The sequence below is a fragment of the Myodes glareolus genome, chromosome 8, assembly GCF_982192425.1.
Source record: "Myodes glareolus chromosome 8, mMyoGla1.1, whole genome shotgun sequence".
Taxonomy (NCBI): domain Eukaryota; kingdom Metazoa; phylum Chordata; class Mammalia; order Rodentia; family Cricetidae; genus Myodes; species Myodes glareolus.
In genome coordinates this window covers 34238534-34262799 of record NC_142033.1, presented here as the reverse complement: position 1 = coordinate 34262799, position 24266 = coordinate 34238534, and the positions used below count along the sequence as shown (strand labels likewise).

Genomic DNA, 24266 nt, shown 5'->3' with positions numbered 1-24266 from the left:
GGAGTTTGGCTAAGAACTCTAAAGATGTGAACAATTAAAGTTTGTATTTGATGGCAGTGACACTCATGTCTCTCCCCATAGCCAGAGACTGATCTGTAACATTGATTGGCTGGCTTGGCAATGTGACAATGCTCTGGTTCCTGAGAGATATCTTCTGGCACGGCAGAAGTGATGGTGCTGAATTCTAAGTTGTGGCCAAAAGCTGAGTTAGCTGAATCACCAGCTTTTTCTTGTCAGAGCCAAAGTTAGACTGTATTCAAGAAGTCAGGGGCTGGCCTGTAGTTTATTGGTAGAGCACTTGTCTACAGCGTGTGTGTATGTGTGTGTGTGTGTGTTGGGAGGAGCATACGATCTGAAGGAGGGAAGACAGTTGTTCGGTTCAACACAACTAAGTTGCCGGTGTTGGTTCAAACTTCAGGAGTCTGACCCTGAGTAGTTTATTTTAGGGATATTTAAGCATAGCACAATTTGGTGGAAACTTTGCTGGAGATCATTAACTCAGCCCTGTGCACAGTAGAGCACACGTAAATCTCCTTGAGGAACAAAGCTAAAGAAAGATCAGAGGTAACTGCATCGAAATTCTTTGTAAAGTACATGTGACCCCTTCCATAAAGATGGGCTTATAGATTGATGGCAAAACCTTATGATAAGGGTCTGAGGGAGGATCTGGTGTGGTCCTGGCCACACAGTGCAAAGGTCAACAGGCTATTAGCCACGTCCCTTCCCAGACTTCTGGGTGGATGACAGGTTCTGCACCCCCAGCTTCCCCCTTTGAAAGAACAACCCTGGTTCTTTCCAGGTTTCTTCTGGCTTATCTGTGAGCACAGGGACCTCTGTGGCTTGTCTAGCATTCACAAAGCCCCAGACTCAACTCCCAACACGATGAAAGAAGAAAAAAAGCTAGCAAACTGGCTCTGTCTTTTAATTTTCAGAAATAGAATTTTATTGACTGTCAAACAGGATAAGTCATATAAAAATCAACTCCATCAAACCCCTCCATTTCATTCATTTAATGTTCACACAAAAATAAGCCTCCACATGTTTTAATGATTAAAGTGAAATGATTTCACATCAAATGTTAACCTCTGATGAAATTTTCTTTTTAACTCCAGGCTTGTAGATACATCGAGGATAAGCAGCCCCCATCCCACACGCATACTCTATATTTGAATGGTGACTTGTAGACAGAGCATTTTCCTGAGAAGCAAGGAAAGCGAAGATGCAAAGGGAGTTTTTCTATGGGGCTCAGCCAACATGCCATAAAGCAAGAGGTTCCAAAAAGACCACACTTCCCATGTAACAGGTTGTCTGGAGAAGAAACACAACTCATACCATTGCGCTGGCTGCCTCTGAGCTCCCACAAGTTCCAAGAGTTTCTCACTTTTAGAATTAATTCAGTCCTCTGGTTCTCCTTCCAGTAAACTGCTCCCTGGGAGAGCAGGTCAGGAAGCTGTCTTTCTTCTCTGAGGCCACTAATAATTGGTAAAAGAACCGGCTATTGAGTGCTGACAATGGGATGTACCCACGAGCCAAACAGGTCACCTACAGGTGATGGGCACTTTCACAGCTCCTGCGCTGAGATGAGCTCCTGATCATACAAGCTGGTTAGTGTGATGACCCTTTCACAGGAAATATTTCCTATCGAATTACAAATCTCAGCTCCTAGACTTTAGGATGGACTTCTAGTACTAAAACACAATCTTTCCTGGATTTCTAGATCCATATACATAGGTTTTCTCTAGGTCATGGCTTCCCGACTAACTTCCACATCATTCATTCCTGTTCCCTACCAGAGAACTTAAATCACTGAAATAGAAGACGAAGAAGAAGACGAAGGAGGAGGAGAAGGAGGAGGAGGAGGAGGAGGAGGAGGAGGAGGAGGAGGAGGAGGAGGAGGAGGAGAAGGAGAAGAAGAAGAAGAAGAAGAAGAAGAAGAAGAAGAAGAAGAAGAAGAAGAAGAAGAAGAAGAAGAAGAAGAAGAAGAAGAAGAAGAAGAAAAGCGGAGTAAAAGACTTGCAGGAAAGCCTACCCAGAAGCTACTCAAAATTCTCTCAGGAAGCTGCAAGCCATGGAAGGGTGTAACTTTATTTCCTGGGTAGTGTGTGGTGGCTTCCAACATGTTCTCGAAGAACGGAAGAATATGCCATGCTCAAGTCAACCGAGAGAGCCTTCCAGCACAAGCATTTCAAAGGAACGCGAGAAGGACCAGGTTTCTGTTTCAATAGAAGTGGATTATCTTAGAGTACACTTGGAAGTTTAAACGTGTACAGATTCAGAGGTTTAGAAATCACTGAAAAGCACAGACGGGGCTTAGGAAGCAGACGGCTGGGACCCTTTCTTCTCACTTAATCCACGCCTGGTTTTGCACTCCTCACAGGTAAGCAGGCAGTGCCTAGAAGAGAAGCAGACGCAGCTGGTGACCCCTACTTTGACCACGGGAGCTCTGTCTGTGTGTTTGCGCCACATGTATGTGTGTGTATGAGCCTGTGCACATGTGCATGAGGGTGTACCTGCTGTGTGGGTGCATGTGGAGGTCAGAGGCCAACACTGGCTGTCATATATTTTGAGACAGGGCCTCTTACTAGACCTGGAGTTCACTGATTAGGCTAGGCTGGGTGCTCAACTTTTATGGGGTGCTAGGATCCAAACTCATGCCCTCACTGCTTGCACAGAGAGAAAATTTACTGGCTGAGCCATCCCGCAGCTCCCCAAACACTCATCTTACCAAAGTAAGCAAGGTGTAGAGACATTTTTGGTTTTATAGTTCACTAGCTCACTTTTTTTTTTTGAATGGCGCATTAATTGTTTCTTGGGTTCCAATTAGCCGAAGTTCATTCAATAACGATGTTTACGTTGAAACAGATGGCTGCAGTTATGCACAGAGTCGCGCATAAGCCGGGTAAACATCACGGCTCTCTGACCTTGAGTTACTGGGGTGATTTCTACCACAACAAAAAAACAAATCATAAAATGTTCCAGGTGCGGGGGCTGACTCCTGTAGTCCAGAGCTTGGGAGCTAAGCTGAAAGGAGACCAGTCTGGGCCGTAGAGTGAGAGTCTTGTCTAAAAGAATGAGACACACACATCCCCTTCTCTTGGACTGCAGCTTCGTCAGGAGCCTGCTGTCCTTTTACTTCACCAGGACATCAGATTATTGCCTCTGGAATGAGAGGGCAGTGGCCTTTGACACAGAGCTTAGCCACTGGTTCCCACGTACCAATGCCAGCCCACAGCGTAGCTTTTGGTGCCAGAAGTTGGCAGGCAAAAGAACTACAGAATGCCAATCTGAAAGGGGCCCCAGAGACCCTTTACCCTCAACCGCCTCCTTCCATGTACATGAAGTATAGAACAATGTCTAGAGATGTCTGGAAAATGCACATTGCTTCATTGTTCCGGAACCCAATGTTGGTTTAACAACAAGAAAACTGTCCCCAAATGGAAGAGGGCGAGAAAAGAGTCAACACAGTGCCTCCCTTGCTGACAGCCTTTCTGTTTTCCCTGTACACCTCAGAATCTGGTGCCAATGGCTCTGGATGCTGACCCCAAAACACAGCTTTGCAGGAATGCAGAGACACAGGAGTTGTCCGTAAACACAGCGCTAATGCCTTCCTGCTGGCCTTGCAAACAATAAAGGGAAGGGTCAGGGTTTGGAAATGAACGGGAGACTGAAGTCTCTTCTTCCTATGGCCACCAGTGTCTTCTCAGAGAGACTCTGCATAGCATGTAACTCCTAGGGTAGGGATAATGGCTAAAATCCATCCACTTCTACCAGACTGTAGCATTCTAAAGTCACACAGCCAGAAGGCAACTTGACCTTGATTGACATCTAGCTTTGCTGCTGCCCCTCAACTAGAACATACCGGGGAAGGCTCAATAGAGCGCTTCCTCACATATACAGGGCCCCATGTTAAATCCCCAACACTACGCACAGCAGGTTATTACAGTGCTGGTGATGTACAGGCACACACAACAGACGTGCGCCTGTAACAACCCCAGCACTCAAGAGGGGAGGAGGATACAAAGTTCAAGGTCATCCTTGGACTGTGCCATGAGGTTGAGGTTAGCCTGGGCTAAATGAGGTACTCTCTCAAAGAAAACAATAAAAGAAACTGTGACAAGTGAGGGGTCTTCAGCAGAATGTGTCCCCAACTAGTTCTATGGCATTATAGTAGAAACAGTACTTGTTCGAGTGTCACGAATAAGCATTTTCCTTCCTCCTGACATCCCGGGGAAGTTATTCTGGTCATCACTTTGGACAGATGAGAAACCTGAAGATTTGAGTTTAGGAAAACTGTGGTAGAACTTTCAGCCCAAGAACCCTAGGAGCACAGGCCTCGCTGTAGACTCTAGTCTCCTGCTTATTGTCCCTGAGAAGAATAAGTACAGCTGTCAGGACACTCTGTGTGTGTGTGTGTGTGTGTGTGTGTGTGTGTGTGTGTGTATGTGTGCACACATGTGTGTGATATTAAAGGCTCCGAGAAGCTCTGCAGTAAGGAGGAAGGCTTAAATGGTGAGCAACTGTGCAATGAAGACACATCTGCTCCCAAAGGAATTCCTCAGAGGGTTAAACAAGGCCTAGACTGTAGTAGTTGCCCATTAAATACGCACTGAATAAACAAAATAGGTGATTAAGTTAAAAAATAATTGTTGAAGTTGAATAGTAATAAATCAAAGTTTGAGGTTTAAAGAGATTTTTCTTAAATAAAATTGTTAATATGCCTAATATTACATAGAGTAATATTTCATTTCACTTGTTAGTTTGTTTTTGTTGTTGTTTATTTTTGCTGTTGTTGTTTTTAAGATAGGGCCTCACTATATTGCTCTGGCTGTCCTGGAACTCACTGTGCAGACAGGTTGCTTGGCCTTGAACTCACAGAGATCCTCCTGCCTCTGCCTCCCAAGTGCTGAAATTAAAGGCATCGCCACCACACCTGGCTGTTCCTCTCACTGTCTTCATCACAACCCCTCCATCAGACTACAAACCTGTTATGCTCGGGACCAAAGCCAGCACCACGAAGCTGATCCTCGAAGGAATGGAATTTACTCTGGCACACTCTTATGTAGGAAGCCTTCCCAAGGCCGAATCCCAGGATCCCAGCCACTGCGAAGAAAGCAGGTTAGGAAACACAGTCAGGTAACTGAAAAGCTTGGAATTGTGCCCATGAGCCTCCGCCGACACCTTCCTAACACCGCTCATTTTCACACCATAACAAGCTTCCTGCTCATCCCAGCACTTTCTGATCTGCAGAGTAACAGCAGGGACATAACCCCCCCGCCCAACGAACCCGCATTCAAAGGCTTTGCTGCTGACAGTGTTGACAATCTTACTGCCACTGGTTCCACCACCACCAGAACGAAAGAAACAGTCGAGAAAAAAATCTGCATCTATTCCAAACACGTCCAGGCCCTTGATGCATCGTTCCCCAAGCATCACACCACAACCACGCACACAGTGTTTGCATTGTGTCACATGTTCTAGGTACCTGGAGGCTGTCTGGAGAGTAAACAGAAGGATGTGCACCATCAGATGTAAAGAACCATCACGTATAAGAGCGACGCAGGCCCCTGCAGACATGGGTGCCTGCGGGTCCTGGGGGTTATCTCTCATGGATACTGAGAACACTGTATATGTCTTGCTAGCCTTTGTTCATGCTTTATAGAGGACAGTGGTGGAAGTCCCTGCTGTTACTCTGCAGACAGTGTTGGGATGAGAAGGACGCTGCAGGCCAGTGGTGGAAAACAGAGAGCGTTTTGTAAGAGTCGGTCCCGGCAGCACATTCATATCCACAGGTCTTATAAACTTCGTCAAAATCTATGTGCGTTTTCATTTGTTTCAATGCTGGGACATGAATTCAGGGGCCCCATACTTCAAACCACCCCAATCCAAGTTGTTTTTATGACTTACATGCAACTTTAGGTAGCGATCCAAATCTTGGGTTGGCAGCTAAATAACCTGAAGAGTAAGACAGAAATGCGTTATTCCATTTAATAATTTAGTTAAATTTGCAAAGAAAACATCCACGCTGAAGATACAACATTTCTAAGATGCTCACGTTATTAATCTGAAGAAATGGTTTCAGAAGAGTTATAATTCAACCTGAGACTGAAGTTAACCCTCATAGCCGTCTCAGGCAAATGGTAAATATTGGTTTTAACATGTGGAAAACAAGATGAAAGCCACAATTAAAAGTCAATTTAAATTGATTCAAATAGGCTAGTCACCATGTTCTACTTTTAAGAGTAACTCAGCAAAGATAGTCCACCTCAGAGGTTCATAGTATACACATCCCAATTTAATTCTTATTTATTATTAATTAATTAAAGAAAAGAGTCTTTTCTTTAAGACTTTCTTTCTTTAAGCCCTGGCTGTCCTGGAACTTACTATATAGATCAGACTGGCCTTGAACTCATAGATCTATACACCTCTGCTCCCGAGCGCTGGTGTCACCAGGCCTAACCCATCATGATTTTTAAATGAAAACATTGTAATTTGTGCTAGGCACTAGGAAGATTAGCAGGCTTATAAATATAATTTATAATTATAATCTCCGGTAACTCTGGATATGTTATACTGCAGAAGGGAATTAAGGTATAAAATAGAAATAAACCACCTCATCAGACAGACAACTGTGAAATAGGGAGACAGTCCTGAGTGGGGCAGGTGACTAAACATAATCACAATGATCTCTGGTTAGCACTGAAGAGATCAGAAGTGGAAAAGCTTGGCTCAACCTAGCTGGCTTTAGAGACAGAGGAAGAGGCCACCAGCCAAGGAGTGTATGTTGCCTCTGGAAGTTGGAGAAGGGAAAAGTGATGAACATTCAGGAGAAATACAGCTGTACCCCCATCTTGATTTTAACCTAGTGAGACCCATTCTTCTTTTAAAAAATATTTATTTATGTTTGTATATGAGTGCCCCATCTACATACAGAGAGGGGCATCAGATCCCATGATAGATAGTTGTGAGCCACCATGTGGTTACCGGGAACTGAACTCAGGACCTCTGGAAGAGCAGCCAGTGCTCTGAACCACTGAGCCAACTCTCCAGCCCCAAGTGAGACCCATTCCAACCTTGGCCTCTGGATAATAAATGCATACTGCCTTCAGTTATTGTGCTCACAGCAACTTATTTTTAGCAGCTGTAGAAAACTAGGATTTAACCCTGAATAGCACAGATGCAAGAGGCTGGGTAGATCTGGGGTAGGTGGATATTATAAGACCTCATTCCACAGATTCTGGCCCTATTTCTGTATCAAAACTAATTTAACAAAAATCCCGGTGGTAATTGGTGAATTTTCTTCTACAAAAAGATCACCCTCAAGTTATAAAAATGAAAACATATTTAATACAAGACCTTTATGGATAAGAATAACAGCATCCAAAGGGGAATTTTCCTAGACACGTGACCTACTGATCTTCAAGAAAAAAAGAAAAACAGGACATTTCCCCTTCATGCCTGTAGATATTGATTTTTGTTTTTACCTTTTTTTCAATGACATCTATCTTTACTAAAGTTTTTAATTTTTTTCAAGCATTTTTAGAATCATGGCAGTTAGTAGCATTTGATAAGATGGGTTTACAGAGGGCCAGGTTCCCTGGGAGATACAGGGACTTCTCTAAGGCACAGGCACTATTGGAGTCCCTGTCTCTGCCATCAGAGAGGGCCACCAACTCAGTGGGATGAAGATAATGCGAATTTATTATCTTACAGGTCTTGAGGTCAGCAGTCCAAAGTCAGTAAAAGGAAAAGCCAAGGTAGTAACCGCATCCTTAAATGGCTTCCTTCTCTTCTGAAAACACTAGCCCTGACATGCTCAGCGTTGTGGTTTGAGTGTGAAATGACTCCACAGGCTCATGTGTTTGAACTTGGGATCCCCAGCTGAGAGTGCTGTTTGGATGATAGAAACACTAGAAGTGGAGCCCCATTGAAGGAGAAGGCTTCTGGAGCTGGGTGTTGAGCTTTCACAGCCTGAGCAGACTTCCTTCCCACTTCCTGCTTCCTGATTATAGTCACGATGTGACCAGGCGCTTCACAGTCCCCGCCATCATTCTTTCCCCACCACAGCAGACTACATCCTTCCTGAAATAAGGAGTCAAAATAAGCCCCTCCTTCCTTAAGCTGCTTTTGTCGGCATGGCAACAGGAACAGTAGCCACTACATTCATGGCCCTTTCCAGGGTCTTCAAAGCCAGTCATGCTGAGTCCAAACTTTCTGTTTCTTTAGTAATGCCTTCCAGTCCCCTTCTCCATTTACCGTGCCTCTTTAGATGAGAAATAAGTCAATGATAATCTATTTCAAAGTCAGCTAATAACCTTAGTGACACCTGGAACTCAAATTTCTCATTATCAAGTAATCAAATACATTCCGCCTTTTGTAGAGCTAGAAGCTTTAGCTTGTTGTAGAATAATCTTTTTGTGCCCTGTGAAGATATGTCTTTGCCAAGGTGCCTTCTGATTGGTTTACTAAAGAACTAAATGACCAGTAGTTAGGCAAGAGCTATAGGTGGGACTTCCAGGCATAGAGGAGACTCTGGGAAGAAGAGAGGCAGAGAAGCCAACCAGATGCAGAACGAGCCAGGCACACTGAATGGGACAGAGGTAAAACCCATGTGGTAGAATGTAGATTAATATAAATAGTTTGATTTAAGTTATAGTAATAGTGGAATGAGCCTAAGCTATAGGCCGAGCTCCCATAATTAATAAGTCTCCATGTTGTTATTAGGAGCTGGCTGGTGGGACAGAAAAAGACTCACTACATTAGCTAAAAACAAGCAAAAGCATGCATGAAGCAAACATCTTCAACCAATAAGATAAATGTCCAAGGGTTGCAGGGAAGGCCACCAAAAACTGGGCTCTCTGAAGTTAAAGCATTAGTAAATACTGATGCTTACCTTGGTGGACAAGTCCCTGGGTGACAAGCATGCTTATAAGAGAAAAAGGCAGAGCTGTAAAACAAACAAACAAACACCCCTCAATATTAGTATCTTGGGGAAGGCGAGATTGCTCACTGGGTACAAACACATCTCCAAAGCATGGTGACCAGAGCGTGATTCCCCAGGACCCATATGGTGGAGATGGGGGTGTGTGAATCAACTCCTGTAAGCTGTCCTCTGACTCCATATGTAAACCACATGTACATGTACATGCATGCACATCTTCACCACATACAATTTACCAAGAATAACAACTCAGGCCCCTTGCTTAGAAATCAGGAAAAGCTAATTCTAACATTTTTTTTTCTTACCTGAATTGGCAGTGAGTTTTATCCCCCCCACCCCCACCCAAGCCAACTATGTAGCCCTGGTTGTCCTGGATCTCACTCTGTAAGCCAGGATGGCTTGAACTCACAGAGATCCTCCTGCCTCTGCCTCCCACATACTGGGACTAAAGATGTGCGCCCCCACATTCAGCTTTATTCACTTTGCATGTTACAGTCGACAAATATTTCTTTAAAACTACATGGGTAAGTTTCTCGGGATTTATCCCAATAGCTCAGCCTGATGCACAGTAATAATCTAAACTGACATCCCACCCTCAACTTCATCTCTGATATCCGTGTTTACTGAACACTCAATATGCATATGACTCTAATGGCTATATCCAACATAGGTCTCTTAGTGTGTGTTCACTTAGCTGTAATCTTGGGATATACATACATACATACATACACACATACATACATATATATATGTGTGTGTGTGTGTGTTTTTCAAGATAGGGTTTCTCTGTGTAGCCCTACATGTTCTAGAACTCATTTTTGTAGCCCAGGCTGGCCTCAGACTCTGAGATCCACCTGCCTCCACCCCCAAAGTGCTGGCATTAAAGGCATGTACGACCATCACCTAGCTATATTTTGCTATTTTCAATCCTACATAAAGTTTGAAAAGCAATAGCATGAACTTCCATACAGCCCTTTTTTAGACACATTAATTACAGATTTATCTCTGGATGTATCCCTAGAGTTTGCTTCGTATCTGTCATTACTTATTTTTTCTGAGCCATCTGGGATTTGCAAACACCATCACTCTTTATAACTGAATATTTTAACAGGTAGCTTCTAAAATCAAGTTAATGTCTGCTGCACAACCACCACACCACTAACATAGGAAAAAATCTGTTTGAATATTCAGACTCAAGAGGTCTATCTTCTATATACAATCTATATTCTAATCTCTCCAACTAGTCCAAGAACGTCCCTGAGAGCTGCAGGTTTTTTCCCATCGTGGAAGATCAAGGATTATGCACTGTGTTGAATGCCCAATCTGTTTCTATCTAGGGCAGTTTCCTGTTGTTTCTGTTTTGATGTTTGTCTTTCTTAACCTTCTGCCCCATTGTTGGCTGTCTGCCTGAAGAGGCACACTGAAGGTTAGAAACAGGCTCCATTCCTGCTAAACACACGCAGCGTGTAGTTAAGGTTCTTTAGTGTAGTCCACTGAGTCTGGTTTAAAGGGTTTCTAGCTCTCTCACGATGTGTCAGATGGCCTCTTCCAAAAGCAAAGAGCCTTCCTAGCAACTGATGCAAAATCAGAGCAGTTGGTTTCCCATCATGTCTGGGAACCGGATGGGAGGCTAACAGGCCACACTGATGTGCGAATCTACCAGGCCAGTTAAACTACCGGCTCAGAGGTTCTCAGAAAAGACATGAGATTCTAAAAAAGCAATCAATAGTAACGGTGATGCATGATGAATATCAAATTATAATTGTTCAATATAGACTATGAATGGTTTATGAGATCAAGAATACTGCAGTCTTGATTATGCCTCTGTCGGTAATATACAGTACTGGGCTGGATGATAGGCTCCATTATGCCACTCTCAACTGTCAAATTATGAATTTATTAAACCAAAAGGGATTTTTTAATACAGAGTAAATTCACAGCCTTGTCTTATGTAAGGTAATCCTGGATGAAGAAGCGATGCAGCAGAAAACAATATTATAGAGAGACGTATCGGTGGATGCTACGAGCTCCAGCCCAATCAACAAACACTTCCGAGGTAGAGGCCATGGGTGAGGCTGTGGAATGAAGTCCAGGTGGACCTGGCACCACCTCTGAGCTGAGACGCTGGTGCAATTTACCAAGGTCTGCTTTGTGGAAGTAAGGCATGTTATATAAAACTTTGGGTCTGTGTTCTTGCTTCCAGGAAAGGAAGAGACACATATGTTTTTACTGGGTGAGGAACAGGGCTTGACAATTGCTTATTATCTCTCCCTGAAGAGGATAGCATGGATTCAAACTTTAAACCTCCACAAACACCCAAGTTCTTTAGGGACTTATGCAAAATTCCTGTTCAAAATGAATCCGGCATCGTGATTCTATTCTAATAGGACACGGAAGTAGTCTATTGTTGCAACATTAATTATTAAATCAATTGTTAATTTATTTATTTTAGTAAATTTAGTAAATTGAACAACTTATGGTTAAATGGTTGATTATGAAACTATGCATTAAGACCCAGAGGGTGTGAGTACCTCTCTTCCAGAAGCTTTCTTCTTGGCACTCTCGGATGATCTTGGCAATCTCTCCTCTGTGGATGTGCAGTTTTGACTTTGGGCAAAACAACAGGCTCTGTAGGGAAAGACACTGAGGGTTAACTCGGAGGACCCTGAGTACAAGGCCAGCCTGGGCTTGACAGTAAGATCCCATCTCAAAGTAAAACTAATAAAAGCTATAGGTAATATAAAACTGAGGTCACAAAAGCCTCCACCGTGTTTCCTCTGGAAGGGGATGGGATGTGTCCTGCTCATGGCTAGCTGTCCCCACAGACCAGTGGCCACTAGCCACCGCTTTCCAGCTGGCCCTGCCACAGAGACTTGGACAAGGCGGACTTTCTGCTTGAGAGACAGGGTGGTTCAGTGACCGGGGTGAGCCAACAGCTCTCCCCGGCTGAGCGCTGCCAGCAACCACGTCCTCGCTCTGCTCTACGCTGTCCAGGGCTCTCTGTAATCACAATGCTGGCCTGATCCTTTACCTAATTAAGTTCCAGCTCGGTGTTGCATCTGTGGAAGAAACAGATTTGTTGATTTTGATACCTTTTTTTTAAGAAAGACTTTTTGCTTGTGACTATCAGTGTGGATGCTGGCGCCACCATTCTTTGAGTCCTTCTCATGGTCCAGGCATCATTGTCATACCTGGCAAACATGCACAGTGACACACTGACAGGGCGGAAGGACCCTGTGGTGCCTATGATTCTGTAATTGTGCAAGCTGGTAACCTCTCCCGTTCGTTTCTCTGCTCCGCCTTCCGACACAGTGGAGGGATGCAGAGGTCAGGGCGACTCCCGGAGATCAGCAGCTACGGCAATGCACACCAGTAAGACAGGCAGCGTTGGTACGGCTGCCCTTTGGATCCTCAGAGCAAGCCACTCCTCCCCACTTCCAGGGTAAATACCGATGGTCTCCGACTTTGTGGTTCATATTTGTGTGTGTGTGTGTGTGGTCTATGAAAGCTTACATGCAGATGTGTGGGGATTAGAGGTTGACAAGGAGTGTCTCTTTCCATGTTTTTTTTCTGTGTGTGTGTGTGTTGTTTTATTTTGTTTTTAAAGACAGCATTTCTCAATTTCTCATTGAACCAGAGCTGATTGGTTCAGTTAGTCTGGCAAGCAAGCCTCAGGGATCCTCTAACTCAGTCTCCCTAGCACTGGGATTACAGGTGTGCTGCCCCTGGATTTTTATGTATGTGTTGGGGATCTGAACTCAGGTCCTCACGCCGGTGCTTCCGGCATTTTACCAGCTTCCTGAGGATTTTGCCACCTCCCCAATCCAGTGGTTCAGATTGTTATTTTACTTAGCATATTGTGTTTGATAGTTGTATGTCAACTTCATACAAGCTGATGCCATCTGAGAGGGGGGAACCTCAATTAAAAAAAACGCCTCCATGAGATCTGGATTGATTAAGGTAGAAGGGCGCAGCCTATTATGGGTGAGGTCACCCCTGGGCTGGTGGTCTGGGATTCTCTAAGAAAACAGACTGAACGAGCCATGTTGAGCAAGCCAGTAAGCAGCACCCCTCCATGGCCTCTGCATCAGGTCCTGTGTCCAGGCTCCTGTCCTGTTTGAGCTCCTATCCTGACTTCCGTTGATGCTGAACTGTGATGCAGAAGTGTAAGCTGAATAAACTCTTTCCTCCCTGACTTGCTTTTGGTCAGAAACTCCGACTAAGAAACACGCTCTGAAAGTGACCTACAGTCAGTGGAAACTACATTTTGAAGTTTAAAATTGTCCTAGGCTAATGAAACGCAGTCTGGTATTTTCTCATGATGGTGGACATTCGCATGGAGGCACAGCTTCAAGTTAGCAGTGAGACCACAAGATCACATCCATCACAAGATCACACCCATCACAAGATCACACCCATCACAAGATCACACCCATCACAAGATCACACCCATCACAAGATCACACCCATCACAAGATCACATCTACAGCGCTCTGCAGTGGACCACAGTGCTAGGATTCCCAGTAGCTGTGTAAACCAAAAACAGTTTCAACCTACAGAGGGTTTATTGAGACAACACCCCATTGTCAATCAAGCCATATCTGTATCTGTTTCTTGTCCTCTCTGGAGCTGGGGCAGAAATAAAGAAAATCCCCAACATGTACAGGGTAATCCACACATTCATTCAGATCTGACCACCATCACTTCTGCGAGTCCAGCACTCGAGATCAGAAAGTGGGGCTTGGGAGATCTTTTTCAGTAGTGCCATGAATGTTTTACAGTTCTCTATTTCACAGGGGCAGCTAAGGTGTCCAAATGCCTCTCCTTGTGACCTGATGTCATTTGTCTGTTTGTCCGGTACTTTGCCGCTTAAATGTTCTCCTAGAAACCACGCCTAGTGTGAAAAGTTGACTCCAGAGAACATGGACCCCAGTAACCCATCAAATACCTGCTCTCCCTTTCATCCAAATGCTTCTGAACCACAATACCCACTCTTCCCAAGCTAGTATGTGGGCTCTCAACCTGATGGCTGGTTAGCAATTACGGATGCTGCTATGTTGAAAGCAGCATGCAGCAGCATATGTTCAGAATAATCACCCTGCGCAGCACAAATGAGGAGTTAAGGTGTCGTGTCGTTCTGCTAGGGACAAACCATGGCTTTGCTCTGCCGTGGCACACCTGCCCAGTCACTGGCTGTGGTGAGAGAGCGAAGATGGATTCTGAACAGGAAGGAGTAAAGAAAGCGATCTGCAAACAAAATCTTAACAGGCTTTTCAAGAGAACCCGACTGTGTTTTCCTCCTTACTCCATCTTCCCCGCTTCCGTCTGACAAAGGACCGGGCTGGGAAAAAGTGTTCATAGCTCAAGAGCTGTCTTAGTTGCTAAGGTACCCGCCACACAAGCATAGGGGACAGAGTTTGGATCCCCAAAGCCACTTGAAAAGCTGGATGTGCTGGCACGTATCTGTAACTTCGGTACCAAAGAAATGGAGACAGGGTATGCCTGTAACTTCCTGGCCAGTTAGTCTGGCTGGATCAGTGAGCTCTGGGTTCACTGAGAGATCCTGTCTCAGGAAAGGAAGTGAGCGCTAGTGAGATGGCTCAGAAGGTAAAGGCGCCGGCTACCAAGCTTGATGACCTGAGTTCAATCCACTGAACCCATGCAGTAAAAGGAGAGAAGTGACTCATGGCTCCTGCAGGCTGTCCTTTGATCGTCAACACTTGCCACGACATGTGTGTGGGTGTGGCACACACAATACATCATAAGTAAATATAAAAAAATTAAAAAATGATGTAGAGTGACTAAGAAGATGCTGAATATTGGTCCCTGCTCTCCAGGTACAGGAACACTCACTCACACACACACACACACACACACACACACACACACAGGGTCAGGTGATTGATTGAGGACAGGATCTAGTGGTAGCCTTGTGTGATAATTTTCCTTAGAATCTCAAGCTAACACACATACCTGCTTGCTAAACGGTGGCAAGTGGGGACTTTTCTCTTGGCTTCCATGAGTGGACACCGAGGCCATGATGATGATGTCCTTTCTTCAATGCCAGTCGAATGCTCTGAAGACTCCTTGGCCTGACGATTAAGGAAAGCAGAAGAGACTCATTGTACTAGGTCTGAATATTTATGTACCAGGTTTCAAACCACCTCTCATATCAGCGATTCTAACTTAGAAAACTTATTATTTTCATTTTGTTAGGTTTTAACCTGCAGCCATCTATAAACTTGAGCTTTTTAACAACTGTTTATTTTTGGGGGTGCAATGGTGTGTATTGTATCATGTATACATGGTTGCTATGAGGAGGCCGCTTGTTCGTTTCCTGGCCTTCTTACACCACACGGAGGTCAGGGGACAACTTGCAGGAGTCTGTTCTCTCCTGCCATGTGGGTTCCAGGAAGCAAACTTGCGTTGTCTGGCTTGGTGGCAAGTGCCTTTACCCACTGAGCCATCTTACAAGCCCTGCAATCTCAAATTCCTTCTTAAAAAACAAAAAAACAAGACTTCTGTTTTATAATTATGTGAGGGAGTGTCAGTATTAATGGAGGCCAGAGGAGTCAAATTCCTCTTGGAGCTGGAGTTCCATACAGGCAGCTATAAGCCAGCTAAGGTAGTCACTGGGAACTGAACTCAGATCCTCTGTAAGAGCAGTATGTGCTCTTGGTTGCTATCTCTTTAGTTTCTACAATCTCAATTTCGAATGGCTCGCCAATATACGCCTACACACACGTCCATAATCACATGCACATATACTCACACAGAGCCACAGGTCTGATTTAAGAGAGGAATGAAGCGTCATACCATGCACATGCTTTACTTTCTGTAAGTTATGTCTTTAAAACATACCAAAGCATCATTGAAAGTGAGTAACTATCCAAATGTTTGCTGAGCGTCTATGGACAAGCCAAGTATGAGGCTACAAAGGCCAAGATAAACTCAACTGTGTGAAGAGCGCAGGCAAAGGGGACGTCTGGTAAGGCAAGAATTATTCACTAGGAGAAGGTCCGGGAAGCAAGGACAGGGGGCTAAGGCAGGAAAGGAATAAGGATCTGCCCTTTCCGTCAGGTGTGCAGACCCCCAATGATACTACAATTCTGTGCTTTCAAGAAGATGCTGGGTGTGAAGGGGGCGGTGTTCAGGAGCAGGACGGAGAGTTTAGACAGTGATTAAACGGTCTAGATATGGAACTGAAGACCTGAACTGACCTCATTGGGAGAGGTGAAGATAAGAAATTTGGGTTTGGACATATTGGATTTGGGTGCTGGTGTGTGTGTGTGTATGTGTGTGTGTGTGTGTGTGTGTGTGTGTGCACGCACGCCTGTGCACGTGCATGCGCAAACCCTGGAATTAGCCATTAAAGACCAAAATATTTTAGGATCTGTCTGGGTCTGGGATTTCACATTAGGGGAGGATTGGAGAGATGAATTTGAAAACTGCCATCGCAGAGATGAATCTTAAAGCGAGGGACCTGGACACTTTGATCTACAAAGAGTACAGGAGAATGTGAACATTGAACCCAGGAGAATAGTGGTGAGCTAAGAAATAGACCATAGGTCAAGGAAATGGCTGAGTGAAAGGGTGATGCAGCCACCAGGAATCACCAAAGGAGCCATCCACAGTGACCACACAGCCTGGGGCTGGCAAGGATGAACATGCTCCAGGTGGACCATGAGCCTCTTCCTCTTCCCGGTTTAGTCCTGGGCCCCATTGGCTTTCCCACAAAATGGACAGCTCATATGGAATTGTGTTTCCTACATTAGTGACTCAGTGGCAAGAAAAATAAACCCAGGACCCATCTGTACTCTTCATCTTGGGTGCCCAGTGTCAGAGAGGAACACGATGCCCTGTAGTGTTAGATACTGAAGATGATTATAATAACCTGACTGTGTATCCCTCCCCTTCAGACAGAGTCTCACTATGTCACCCTAGGTGTCCTAATGCAGACTAGACTGGCCTTAAACTCACAGAGTTCTGCCACCTGAGTGCTGTGTTAAAGGTGTCTGGAACAATGCCCTGCAAGACGCCAGTTTTAATTCTGACTTCTGTTGCTGATCCTGGGCGTTGGGGCAAAGAATATAAAGTGTCTGAGCCTCGGTTTTGTCACCTGTTAGCTGGGCACAGCTGTGGCAAGGATGGGGAAGAGGGATGAGGACACAGGACCAGGGCACAGTGATGGGGGAGCAGTTGTCAGAGTGGCCCTGGGAATCCGATTTTCTAGGAAATAAAATCCTAGGGAATCTTTGCCACCTACAGCCAAATGAGACTATTTTTTTGCACAGTCAGACCCAGGGCCACCCCAAGAACCAGGAAGGAAGCAAGCACACACCTTAGCGTTGGTGAACTGGGCCCTCCTGAACCCAGCTGTCTCCTTCGGGCATCTGAGCAAGCCTTCTGGGCGAAGCTCTACACACACACACACACACACACTCAGGTCTGGACTAGGGGTGCAATGGCAGCCTGACCCAGTCTGTGTTGGGGGAGGGGAGGCTGACCCAGAATCAGCTAGCTGGGTTCCAAGGCTAGGCCCGCAAAACTCCAAGCCAGCACCCCAGCCCGGGGTAGCAGGAATCGGAGGCGCTTGGAGAGAAGCATAGCGGGAAGGGACTGAAGATCTGACGCCGCTCTGCGGCGGAGCCTGTGAAGGGTCTGCCCAGCGTCTGCCCACATCGCCAGGACCAGGGAAGGAGAGCCAGCAGAAAAGACACTGCCCCAGGCCACCTCTCTCACCGTCACCCCACCTCTGTGGGCTCACCTGTGCGGGTGAGTGCTTCCAAGGCGGAGCTGCCCCCACCCCCGCCGCAGCTGCAGTCTTCCCACGCCCCCGCTGCCCACACTCACCCGCTCCAACCTGAGCTCTCGGTCCCCTCTTTATCCCTCACCTTTCTTCGCGATCTTCCTTTTCTTCCCTCCTTTCTCCTTCTTCCTGCTCTCGCTCCGCCCCACACTTGTGCGTGCCACTAGCTCAAGAGCAGCCCGCCCCCACTTGCAATCTCTCAGTTGGTGACACGGAAAGGGAGAATCCAGCACTTTAAAGAAGCCCCCCCCCCCCCCCCCCCCCCCCGGTTCTCAGTCTCTTCGTGACACCTGATAGGTCTACCTGGATGTCCTTCACGTGACTCAGTCGTCCAGACAAAAACACCAAAAACACGTGACTGTCGTTCCCTGAACCCCCTCTGTGGGCCAGATTAAGGCTCCACCTCTCAGCCATGCTACTGACAGCCGGGTAGGGTCCCCAACCCGAGGGCATTCATTGCAGCCCACCTTGTTTCCTTGCCAAGCTTTCTCCCTGCCAACAACTGGCCTGTGGGGGGAAGGTGGTGGTGGTGATAGTGTGTGGTGTGAGTGTCCTCGTATGTGTGGCTATAAACGTCTGCTTATATGTGAGTGTGTGTTAAGTGTCTATCTGAGCATGTATGAGTATGTATGTGTCTGTATGTGACTGCGTGTTAAGTGTTTATGTGAGTGTGTTAGTACATAGGATAGTATACGAGAGTGTGTGTATGTATGTGTGTGGTGGTGTGTGAATGTGTGTACACATGTGGGAGTGTGTGTGCTCACTCATGCACAAGGATATGAGTACTGAGAATAAGAATTCCAAGAGAGACGCTGTGTCTGCAGGGGCTGATAGATTGATGGAATTGCTGTACTGTGGAGAGACTAGAATGGTCCAGGGCCAGAGACTAATTAGACTCTAATTAGACCTTATCCAGCGTTAGCCACCAGGACTACATTTCCTTACCCACCTCTCTGTCGAAACTAACAGCCTGCGACTAAGACCATGTGTGTGCCAGTGCCCGCAGAGTCTGAAGCGGGCATCAGATTCCTGGGGACTGGAGTTAGAGAGGCTTGTGTGTTGTCGTATGGGTGCTAGAAACCTAACCCAGGTTCTCTGAAAGAGCAGCAAGTGCTCTTTGCCGCTGAGTCGTCTCTCCCGCCCTCCTCCTGGCATTTCCTGCCCACATTTCCTGATTCCGGCCTGACTAAAGCAGACACTTCTCTGTCGGACAAAGCCTTTTCCTCACAGCACTTGCTACAGTTGCAGTCTCCTGAAGAGAGAGAGCCACACACAAGGCAAGAGCATCACCTCCACCTACTTCAGTTGACTTTTACAAATCATCGTTTTGAGAGGACTGGAACTCAGTGATGTGTACCTTAGTGGATGTCTGCTCAGCTCTACTTGCAGACATGTTAATCGTTTAGGGATTGTTTCTCTGAAATTGGCATTACAAGATTGATTACCCCTCCTCCTCCCCTCCTCCACCCTCCGGGGCTGGAAATGGCTCAGTGGTTAGGACCACTGCCCTTCCAGAGGTTTAGGGTTAGGCTCGAAACAGCCTACAATTCCACCTTCAAGGGATATGACTTGTTTCTCTGGTCTCTGTGGGCAGATGTGAGCACGCACACATGCACACACATAAATGAACTAAAAAAAATTTTTTTTAAAGATACTATTGTCTTAGATGACTCTCCTCCTGCAGCAGACTGTGCCTCCCCCCGCCCCCCCTTGCAGCCCAGTGGCTTCTCTCTTCCTGCAGGGTTTCGTTTTCTCTTGGCCCAGTTTGACACTCAGATTAAAGGGGATATAGGCCAGCTAATTTTATATTCTGTTACCAGAAGTCAGAAATTCGCCTCTGTGGTTCTGTGGTCTTCCGGGCTGAACTTTCTAATTGCTCTGGTGATGCGGATGAACTGCCGCTCTTACACCTCACGCGGGGCCTAAGTGGAATTTGCCCTCCACCATCTCGGTGCTCTCGGTGCGGTGAGTGTTGGAGTGTGTGTGCCTCGTTTACTTCTCTACTTCCCACCAGAACGTTCCAGTAAATTGCTTTAAATAGCTAAGACATTGCCCTGTGCCACGCACGTGGTGTGAGTTCCTTACACGAGTTAAATAGCTAGACATCACCCTATGGTGTATGTGGCATGAGTCCCTTACATGGTACTTGGTTGACTACTCTGGTACATCCGTGTGCAAGCATGTTCCAAGTTACGAGACACGGGCCAGTTCCACAAAGGGGTCACCTTTAATGGAGAACTAGAATGAAACAACAGAGACTTGGCTCCACAAGGAGTGGAGTCTGTTAGACTTGGCTTTAGCATCTGTCGTGCCGAGGATCACGGCTACAAAGCTGATTCTCAGTGGTCAGTGGAGAAGGTGCCAGGCTATTCATGGCAAACTCCAGGGTGAACTGTTTCTGTAGCCCCGTGTGGTTCCCAGGCAACATCCAGATTCAGTAGCTGGACTGCTACGATTCAGCAGCCCTCAGGCCCTAGGAGGGCGTGGCTGCATGGTTACTATCCCTTCCTTTCTCCTCTTTGCTCAGCCTGGACCAACCTTGACCTTCTTTTCTGCTCTCCTTTTACTTAAGACTCAACCCTGAGGTCACTTTTGGGAAAACCTACCGACGTCAAATTTAATTTAAGATACACAGTGATGTCATGACTGACATTCCTAACCACCAGCTTTTCCTGTTGCAGACTACCTCAGTGGTGTCTAGAGTTCTTCAGGCATCAACCCTTTCCTTCTAAGCCCTCCTCCCCAACCTAAGCACTCTGCAGCAGATACCTGCCAGCCCCTTCTTCCCGCATGCACCATGCATGCCATTTCTAGTAACTGTGGTGCTCACCACCTTTCGGACACCCTGTGTCAGGTACTTGGATTCTCCTCTTTTGTGTCGCTGTAAAGAAAAGGACCGGGTGTGGTGATGCATCTTTAATCCCAGCATCCAGAAGGCAGAGGTGGGTGGATCTCTGTGAGGCCAGCCTTTTTACAGAGCCAGCTCCAGGTAGCCAGAGCTGTATAATGGGGAGATCCTCTGTGTGTGTGTGTGTGTGTGTGTGTGTGTGTGTGTGTGTGTGTGAGAGAGAGAGAGAGAGAGAGAGAGAGAGAGAGAGAGAGAGAGAGAGCCAGGGCAGCTCCACTGCTTCAGTCTCCTATAAGGCTTTGGTGGGGGTGGGGGTGGGGCATCAGGATGGTGAGTCAGAAAGCCAGAGATGAGCTGGGGGCTAGACTTGGTATTGTATAACAACTCAGTCCTAGGAACTATGAAAACCGCCTTAATGATGTCCAGGCGTGGACCTACCTCCCAGCCTGTCACTCTGAAGAAGGGACACATAAAGCCTGAGGGTGGGCAGGGGATTTCTAGAAAGTCATATCCAAGCCACGGTGGTATCTACTGGTCCCTTGTTATCTTTTAGCGGAATCGCACTGCAGTCCGTGAGAGTGGACAGTAACCAAGGTACACAGCCAGGAAGTGGCAGAACAAGCCCAGAGTCCCTTCTTTCTGGACACCACCACCCACTTGCCCTCTGTCGTCCTCACGGGCAGAATCAGCAATGTCGCGCACTCCCTCTTGATGTGAGCTCCTCGGGCCTGCTCTGGCGAGCAAGTGGCAAATGAACTCATGAATGACACGGATGATATGGAACTTAATGAGGTACACAGAGACAGATAATGTACTCTTATTAGTAGAAATTTATTTTTCTTCCTTCTTTTATTTCTTGTTTTGTCCTTCCTCCTCTCCCTTCCTCTTCCTCCTCTTCCCCTTCTTCTGTTTTTGTGAGACAGGGTTTCTCTGTATAACAACACTAGCTGCCCTGGAACTAGCTCTGTAGACCAGGCTGGCCTCAAACTCACAGAGATCTGCCTGCCTCTGCCTCCCCAGTACTGGTACTATAGGCATGCACCACCGTATCCTGCACCAATTTTTTTTTTTTTTGAGGCAGGACTTCATGTATCCCAAAGCTAGCGTCAAACTCACTGTGTAGCCAAAGATGATTCTCATGCCTCTGCTCTCCCAGCTGCTGAGGTTAGAGGCACAGATTACCATAAGCACTTTACGGAGCTTGAACCCAGAGTTTTGTACATGCTAGGCAAGTGCTCTACCAACTGAGCCACCCGCACCCCCCCCCAGCCTCTTCTCTTTCTTTCTCAACAGTATAATTACAGAACCTTAAAAAAGCACACATATAGACGTATGCACTGGTACCCTAACTTAATGATTAAGCAAATGAGGCACAGAACAGACAGTCATTTTGAGCAGGGTCATACCCGAGGAGGGGTGGCAACAAGATTTGGACCACAGTGGTTTGACTCTTAATCTGTACCGTGTGCTTTGTGTGCCCACAAAACAACCTTGTGAGACCAAAACAGGCTGACACATGATCAAAGGTGTGTACAGAGAGCTCAGTGGCAGAGGGTAGAATTGAACCCCGCAGGGCCCCACCCTGCAGTTTGCTGCATAGTAGGCCCTACTGTGCAAATGGGTTACAAAAAAATTCCCATGGGAACCAGGAGATGGCTGAAAGTGCTTGCCCTAGGCCTAACTACCTGAGTTGGATCCTTGGAATCCACACGGTGGAAGGAGGAACTGGCGCCTGGAAGCTGTCCCCCCTCTCTGTGTGCACCCATGACATGCAAGCCCCTCCCTCAATAAGTAAATATTTTTTTTAAAAAGTTTACCCCTTTGGATGTCAGTGTGGCGATTTCTCAGAAAATTAGAAAACAACCTTCCTCAAGACCCAGCAATACCACTTTTGGGTATATATCCAAAGGATGCTCAATCGTGCCACAAAAACATGTGCTCAGCTATGTTCATAGCAGCATTGTTTGTCATAGCCAGAAACTGGAAATAACCTAAATGCCTTTCAGCCAAAGAATGGATAAGGAAAATGTGGTACATTTACTCAACGGAGTACTACACAGCAGAAAAAAAAATAATGACATCTTGAATTTTGCAGGCAAATGAATAGAACTAGAAAACATCATTTTGAGTGAGGTAACCCGGACCCAGAGAGACAATTCTCACATGTACTCACTCATAAGTGGCTTTTAAACAGAAAGCAAAAAAAACCAGCCTACAAATCACAATCCCAGAGAACTTAGACAACAATGAGGACCCTAAGAGAGACATACATAGATCTACATGGGAAATAGAAAAAGACAAGATCTCCTGAGTAAATTAGGAGCATGGGAACCTTGGGAGAGGGTTGAAGGGGAGGGGAGAGATAGGGAGGGGAGCAGAGAAAAATGTAGAGCTCAACAAAAGTAAAAAATAAAATATTTATGCTAAATATCATAAACACTATGAATTCAGATAAAAGGTACCTTGGAGACTTAGGAAAAAATAAAAGTTTAAAAATCCAGTGAGAGAAAAAAAAAAGCAAAAAAAAAAAAAAAATCCAGGTGAGAATATGCAGGGCAGGGACTCTCTGAGTCACCTCTTTGTTCTTTGTAAAGGGGGCTCTGGCTGGTTCCTGTCAGGTAGTTTTGGGGTATGTGTGCAAGGTTTCTTGGGCATCCCTGCCATGGTTTTCTGTGTCCCAGTTCTTCGTTTATCATCTTTCCAGCTCCGCAAGAAGTTCTGTGGATCACAGGGTCTCATGGGGGATAAATAATGCCAACCTTCTCACATGTGGAGAAGCCTGTTCTTGTGAGGTGTCCCATGGAGCTGGACTTGGGGTCTGTTCTCCCCAGCTGCCCGGCCTGTCTGCCAGCCCAGGCCTATTGCCAGCACCAAGACCGACTTTGGAGCCCTCCGCTGGGGGCTCTGGCTGTGTGAGCAGCATCTGGATTTGATGTGCTGATTTCCAGCAAGAGACAAAGCAGACTCCCAAAGAGCATAACTTTGGCCCAAATAGGGCTTGTCTGCAAGACGAAGATGAGTGTGGCGTCACCGTTTCCTTCACCCCCACTTCCAAAAGCTAAAGCAGACTTTCTAAGAGCAAACGGCTTTAATATTCCGAAGTTGCTTTCCTTGGTCTGTGGTACGCAAAAGTCAAAGTGCTCCAAAGCGCTCCTGGATGGCAGATAGCGTACCTGGTCCAGCAGAGGCAGCGACACTCCTGGCAGGTTTCTACCTCCTACCTGCACTCTGTCATCTTTATATCCTGCTGTCTGCCCCAGGCTCATTCTAGAACTGCCGTCCCACCTGGTTTGGGTTCGAATAGAAAGAAAGAATTTGATTTCCTGGTGACAGTTCCTTATGGCAAAGTGTAAAGGCGAGTCTTGGACTGAAATATTCCCAGGGCATAAGTCCATGTAAAAATAAAAACAGTTTTAGTAACCTCATTGACCCAACTGTTGGTGGTGGCGGGGAACCTGCTCTTACTTTAAAGAATTAAAAACAATTTTTATTTATTATTATTATTATTACGTGTGTGCACATGCATGCGCATGCATGTGTGTGCTATGGTATGCGTGTATAGGTCAGAGGACAATTTTGGGGAGCTGATTTTCTCTTTCCATATTATTTTTGAGGCAGAGTCTCTCTCGTTTCCAAGCTGGTTGGCCCTCAATCTTCTGATACACTGACCT

At 46.1% G+C, this 24266-nt stretch overlaps 1 protein-coding gene and 1 long non-coding RNA gene across 4 annotated transcripts; one reads left to right on the top strand and one right to left on the bottom strand.

Annotated features, from left to right (window-relative positions):
• Window positions 1-919: 919 nt before the first annotated feature.
• Window positions 920-17991, bottom strand: Ociad2 (OCIA domain containing 2). 3 transcript variants are annotated; one of them, XM_087908953.1, is made up of 7 exons: window positions 17833-17991; window positions 14912-15030; window positions 11470-11566; window positions 8891-8944; window positions 5905-5952; window positions 4983-5100; window positions 920-2392 (listed from the first exon to the last, which is right to left on the bottom strand). In XM_087908953.1, exons 2-7 carry the CDS (start codon window positions 14975-14977, stop codon window positions 2311-2313), a joined length of 465 nt encoding a protein of 154 aa, XP_087765079.1. In that variant the 5' UTR covers window positions 14978-15030; window positions 17833-17991; the 3' UTR covers window positions 920-2310. The 3 variants fall into 3 exon arrangements, with proteins under 3 accessions (XP_087765079.1, XP_087765080.1, XP_087765081.1); XM_087908954.1 differs by having other exon boundaries at window positions 17792-17920; XM_087908955.1 differs by lacking the exon at window positions 17833-17991 and adding an exon at window positions 17706-17727.
• LOC125387441 (uncharacterized) lies at window positions 17235-24023 on the top strand. The gene is made up of 3 exons (XR_015738559.1): window positions 17235-17713; window positions 21149-21387; window positions 23300-24023. It is a non-coding gene; the product is annotated as an uncharacterized LOC125387441 (long non-coding RNA).
• Window positions 24024-24266: the final 243 nt, after the last annotated feature.

Excerpts from the sequence above, each read along its gene's own strand:
- Ociad2 (XM_087908953.1), bottom strand. The coding sequence starts at position 14,977 with ATGGCCTCGGTGTCCACTCATGGAAGCCAAGAGAAAAGTCCCCACTTG. Across the intron at positions 5,101-5,904 it reads ATCGCTACCTAAAGTTGCAT|TGGCTGGGATCCTGGGATTC; the intron begins GTAAGTCATAAA and ends CTTTCTTCGCAG. Across the intron at positions 2,393-4,982 it reads TTTGGTCCCGAGCATAACAG|GCACTGCCTGCTTACCTGTG; the intron begins GTTTGTAGTCTG and ends CTTCTCTTCTAG.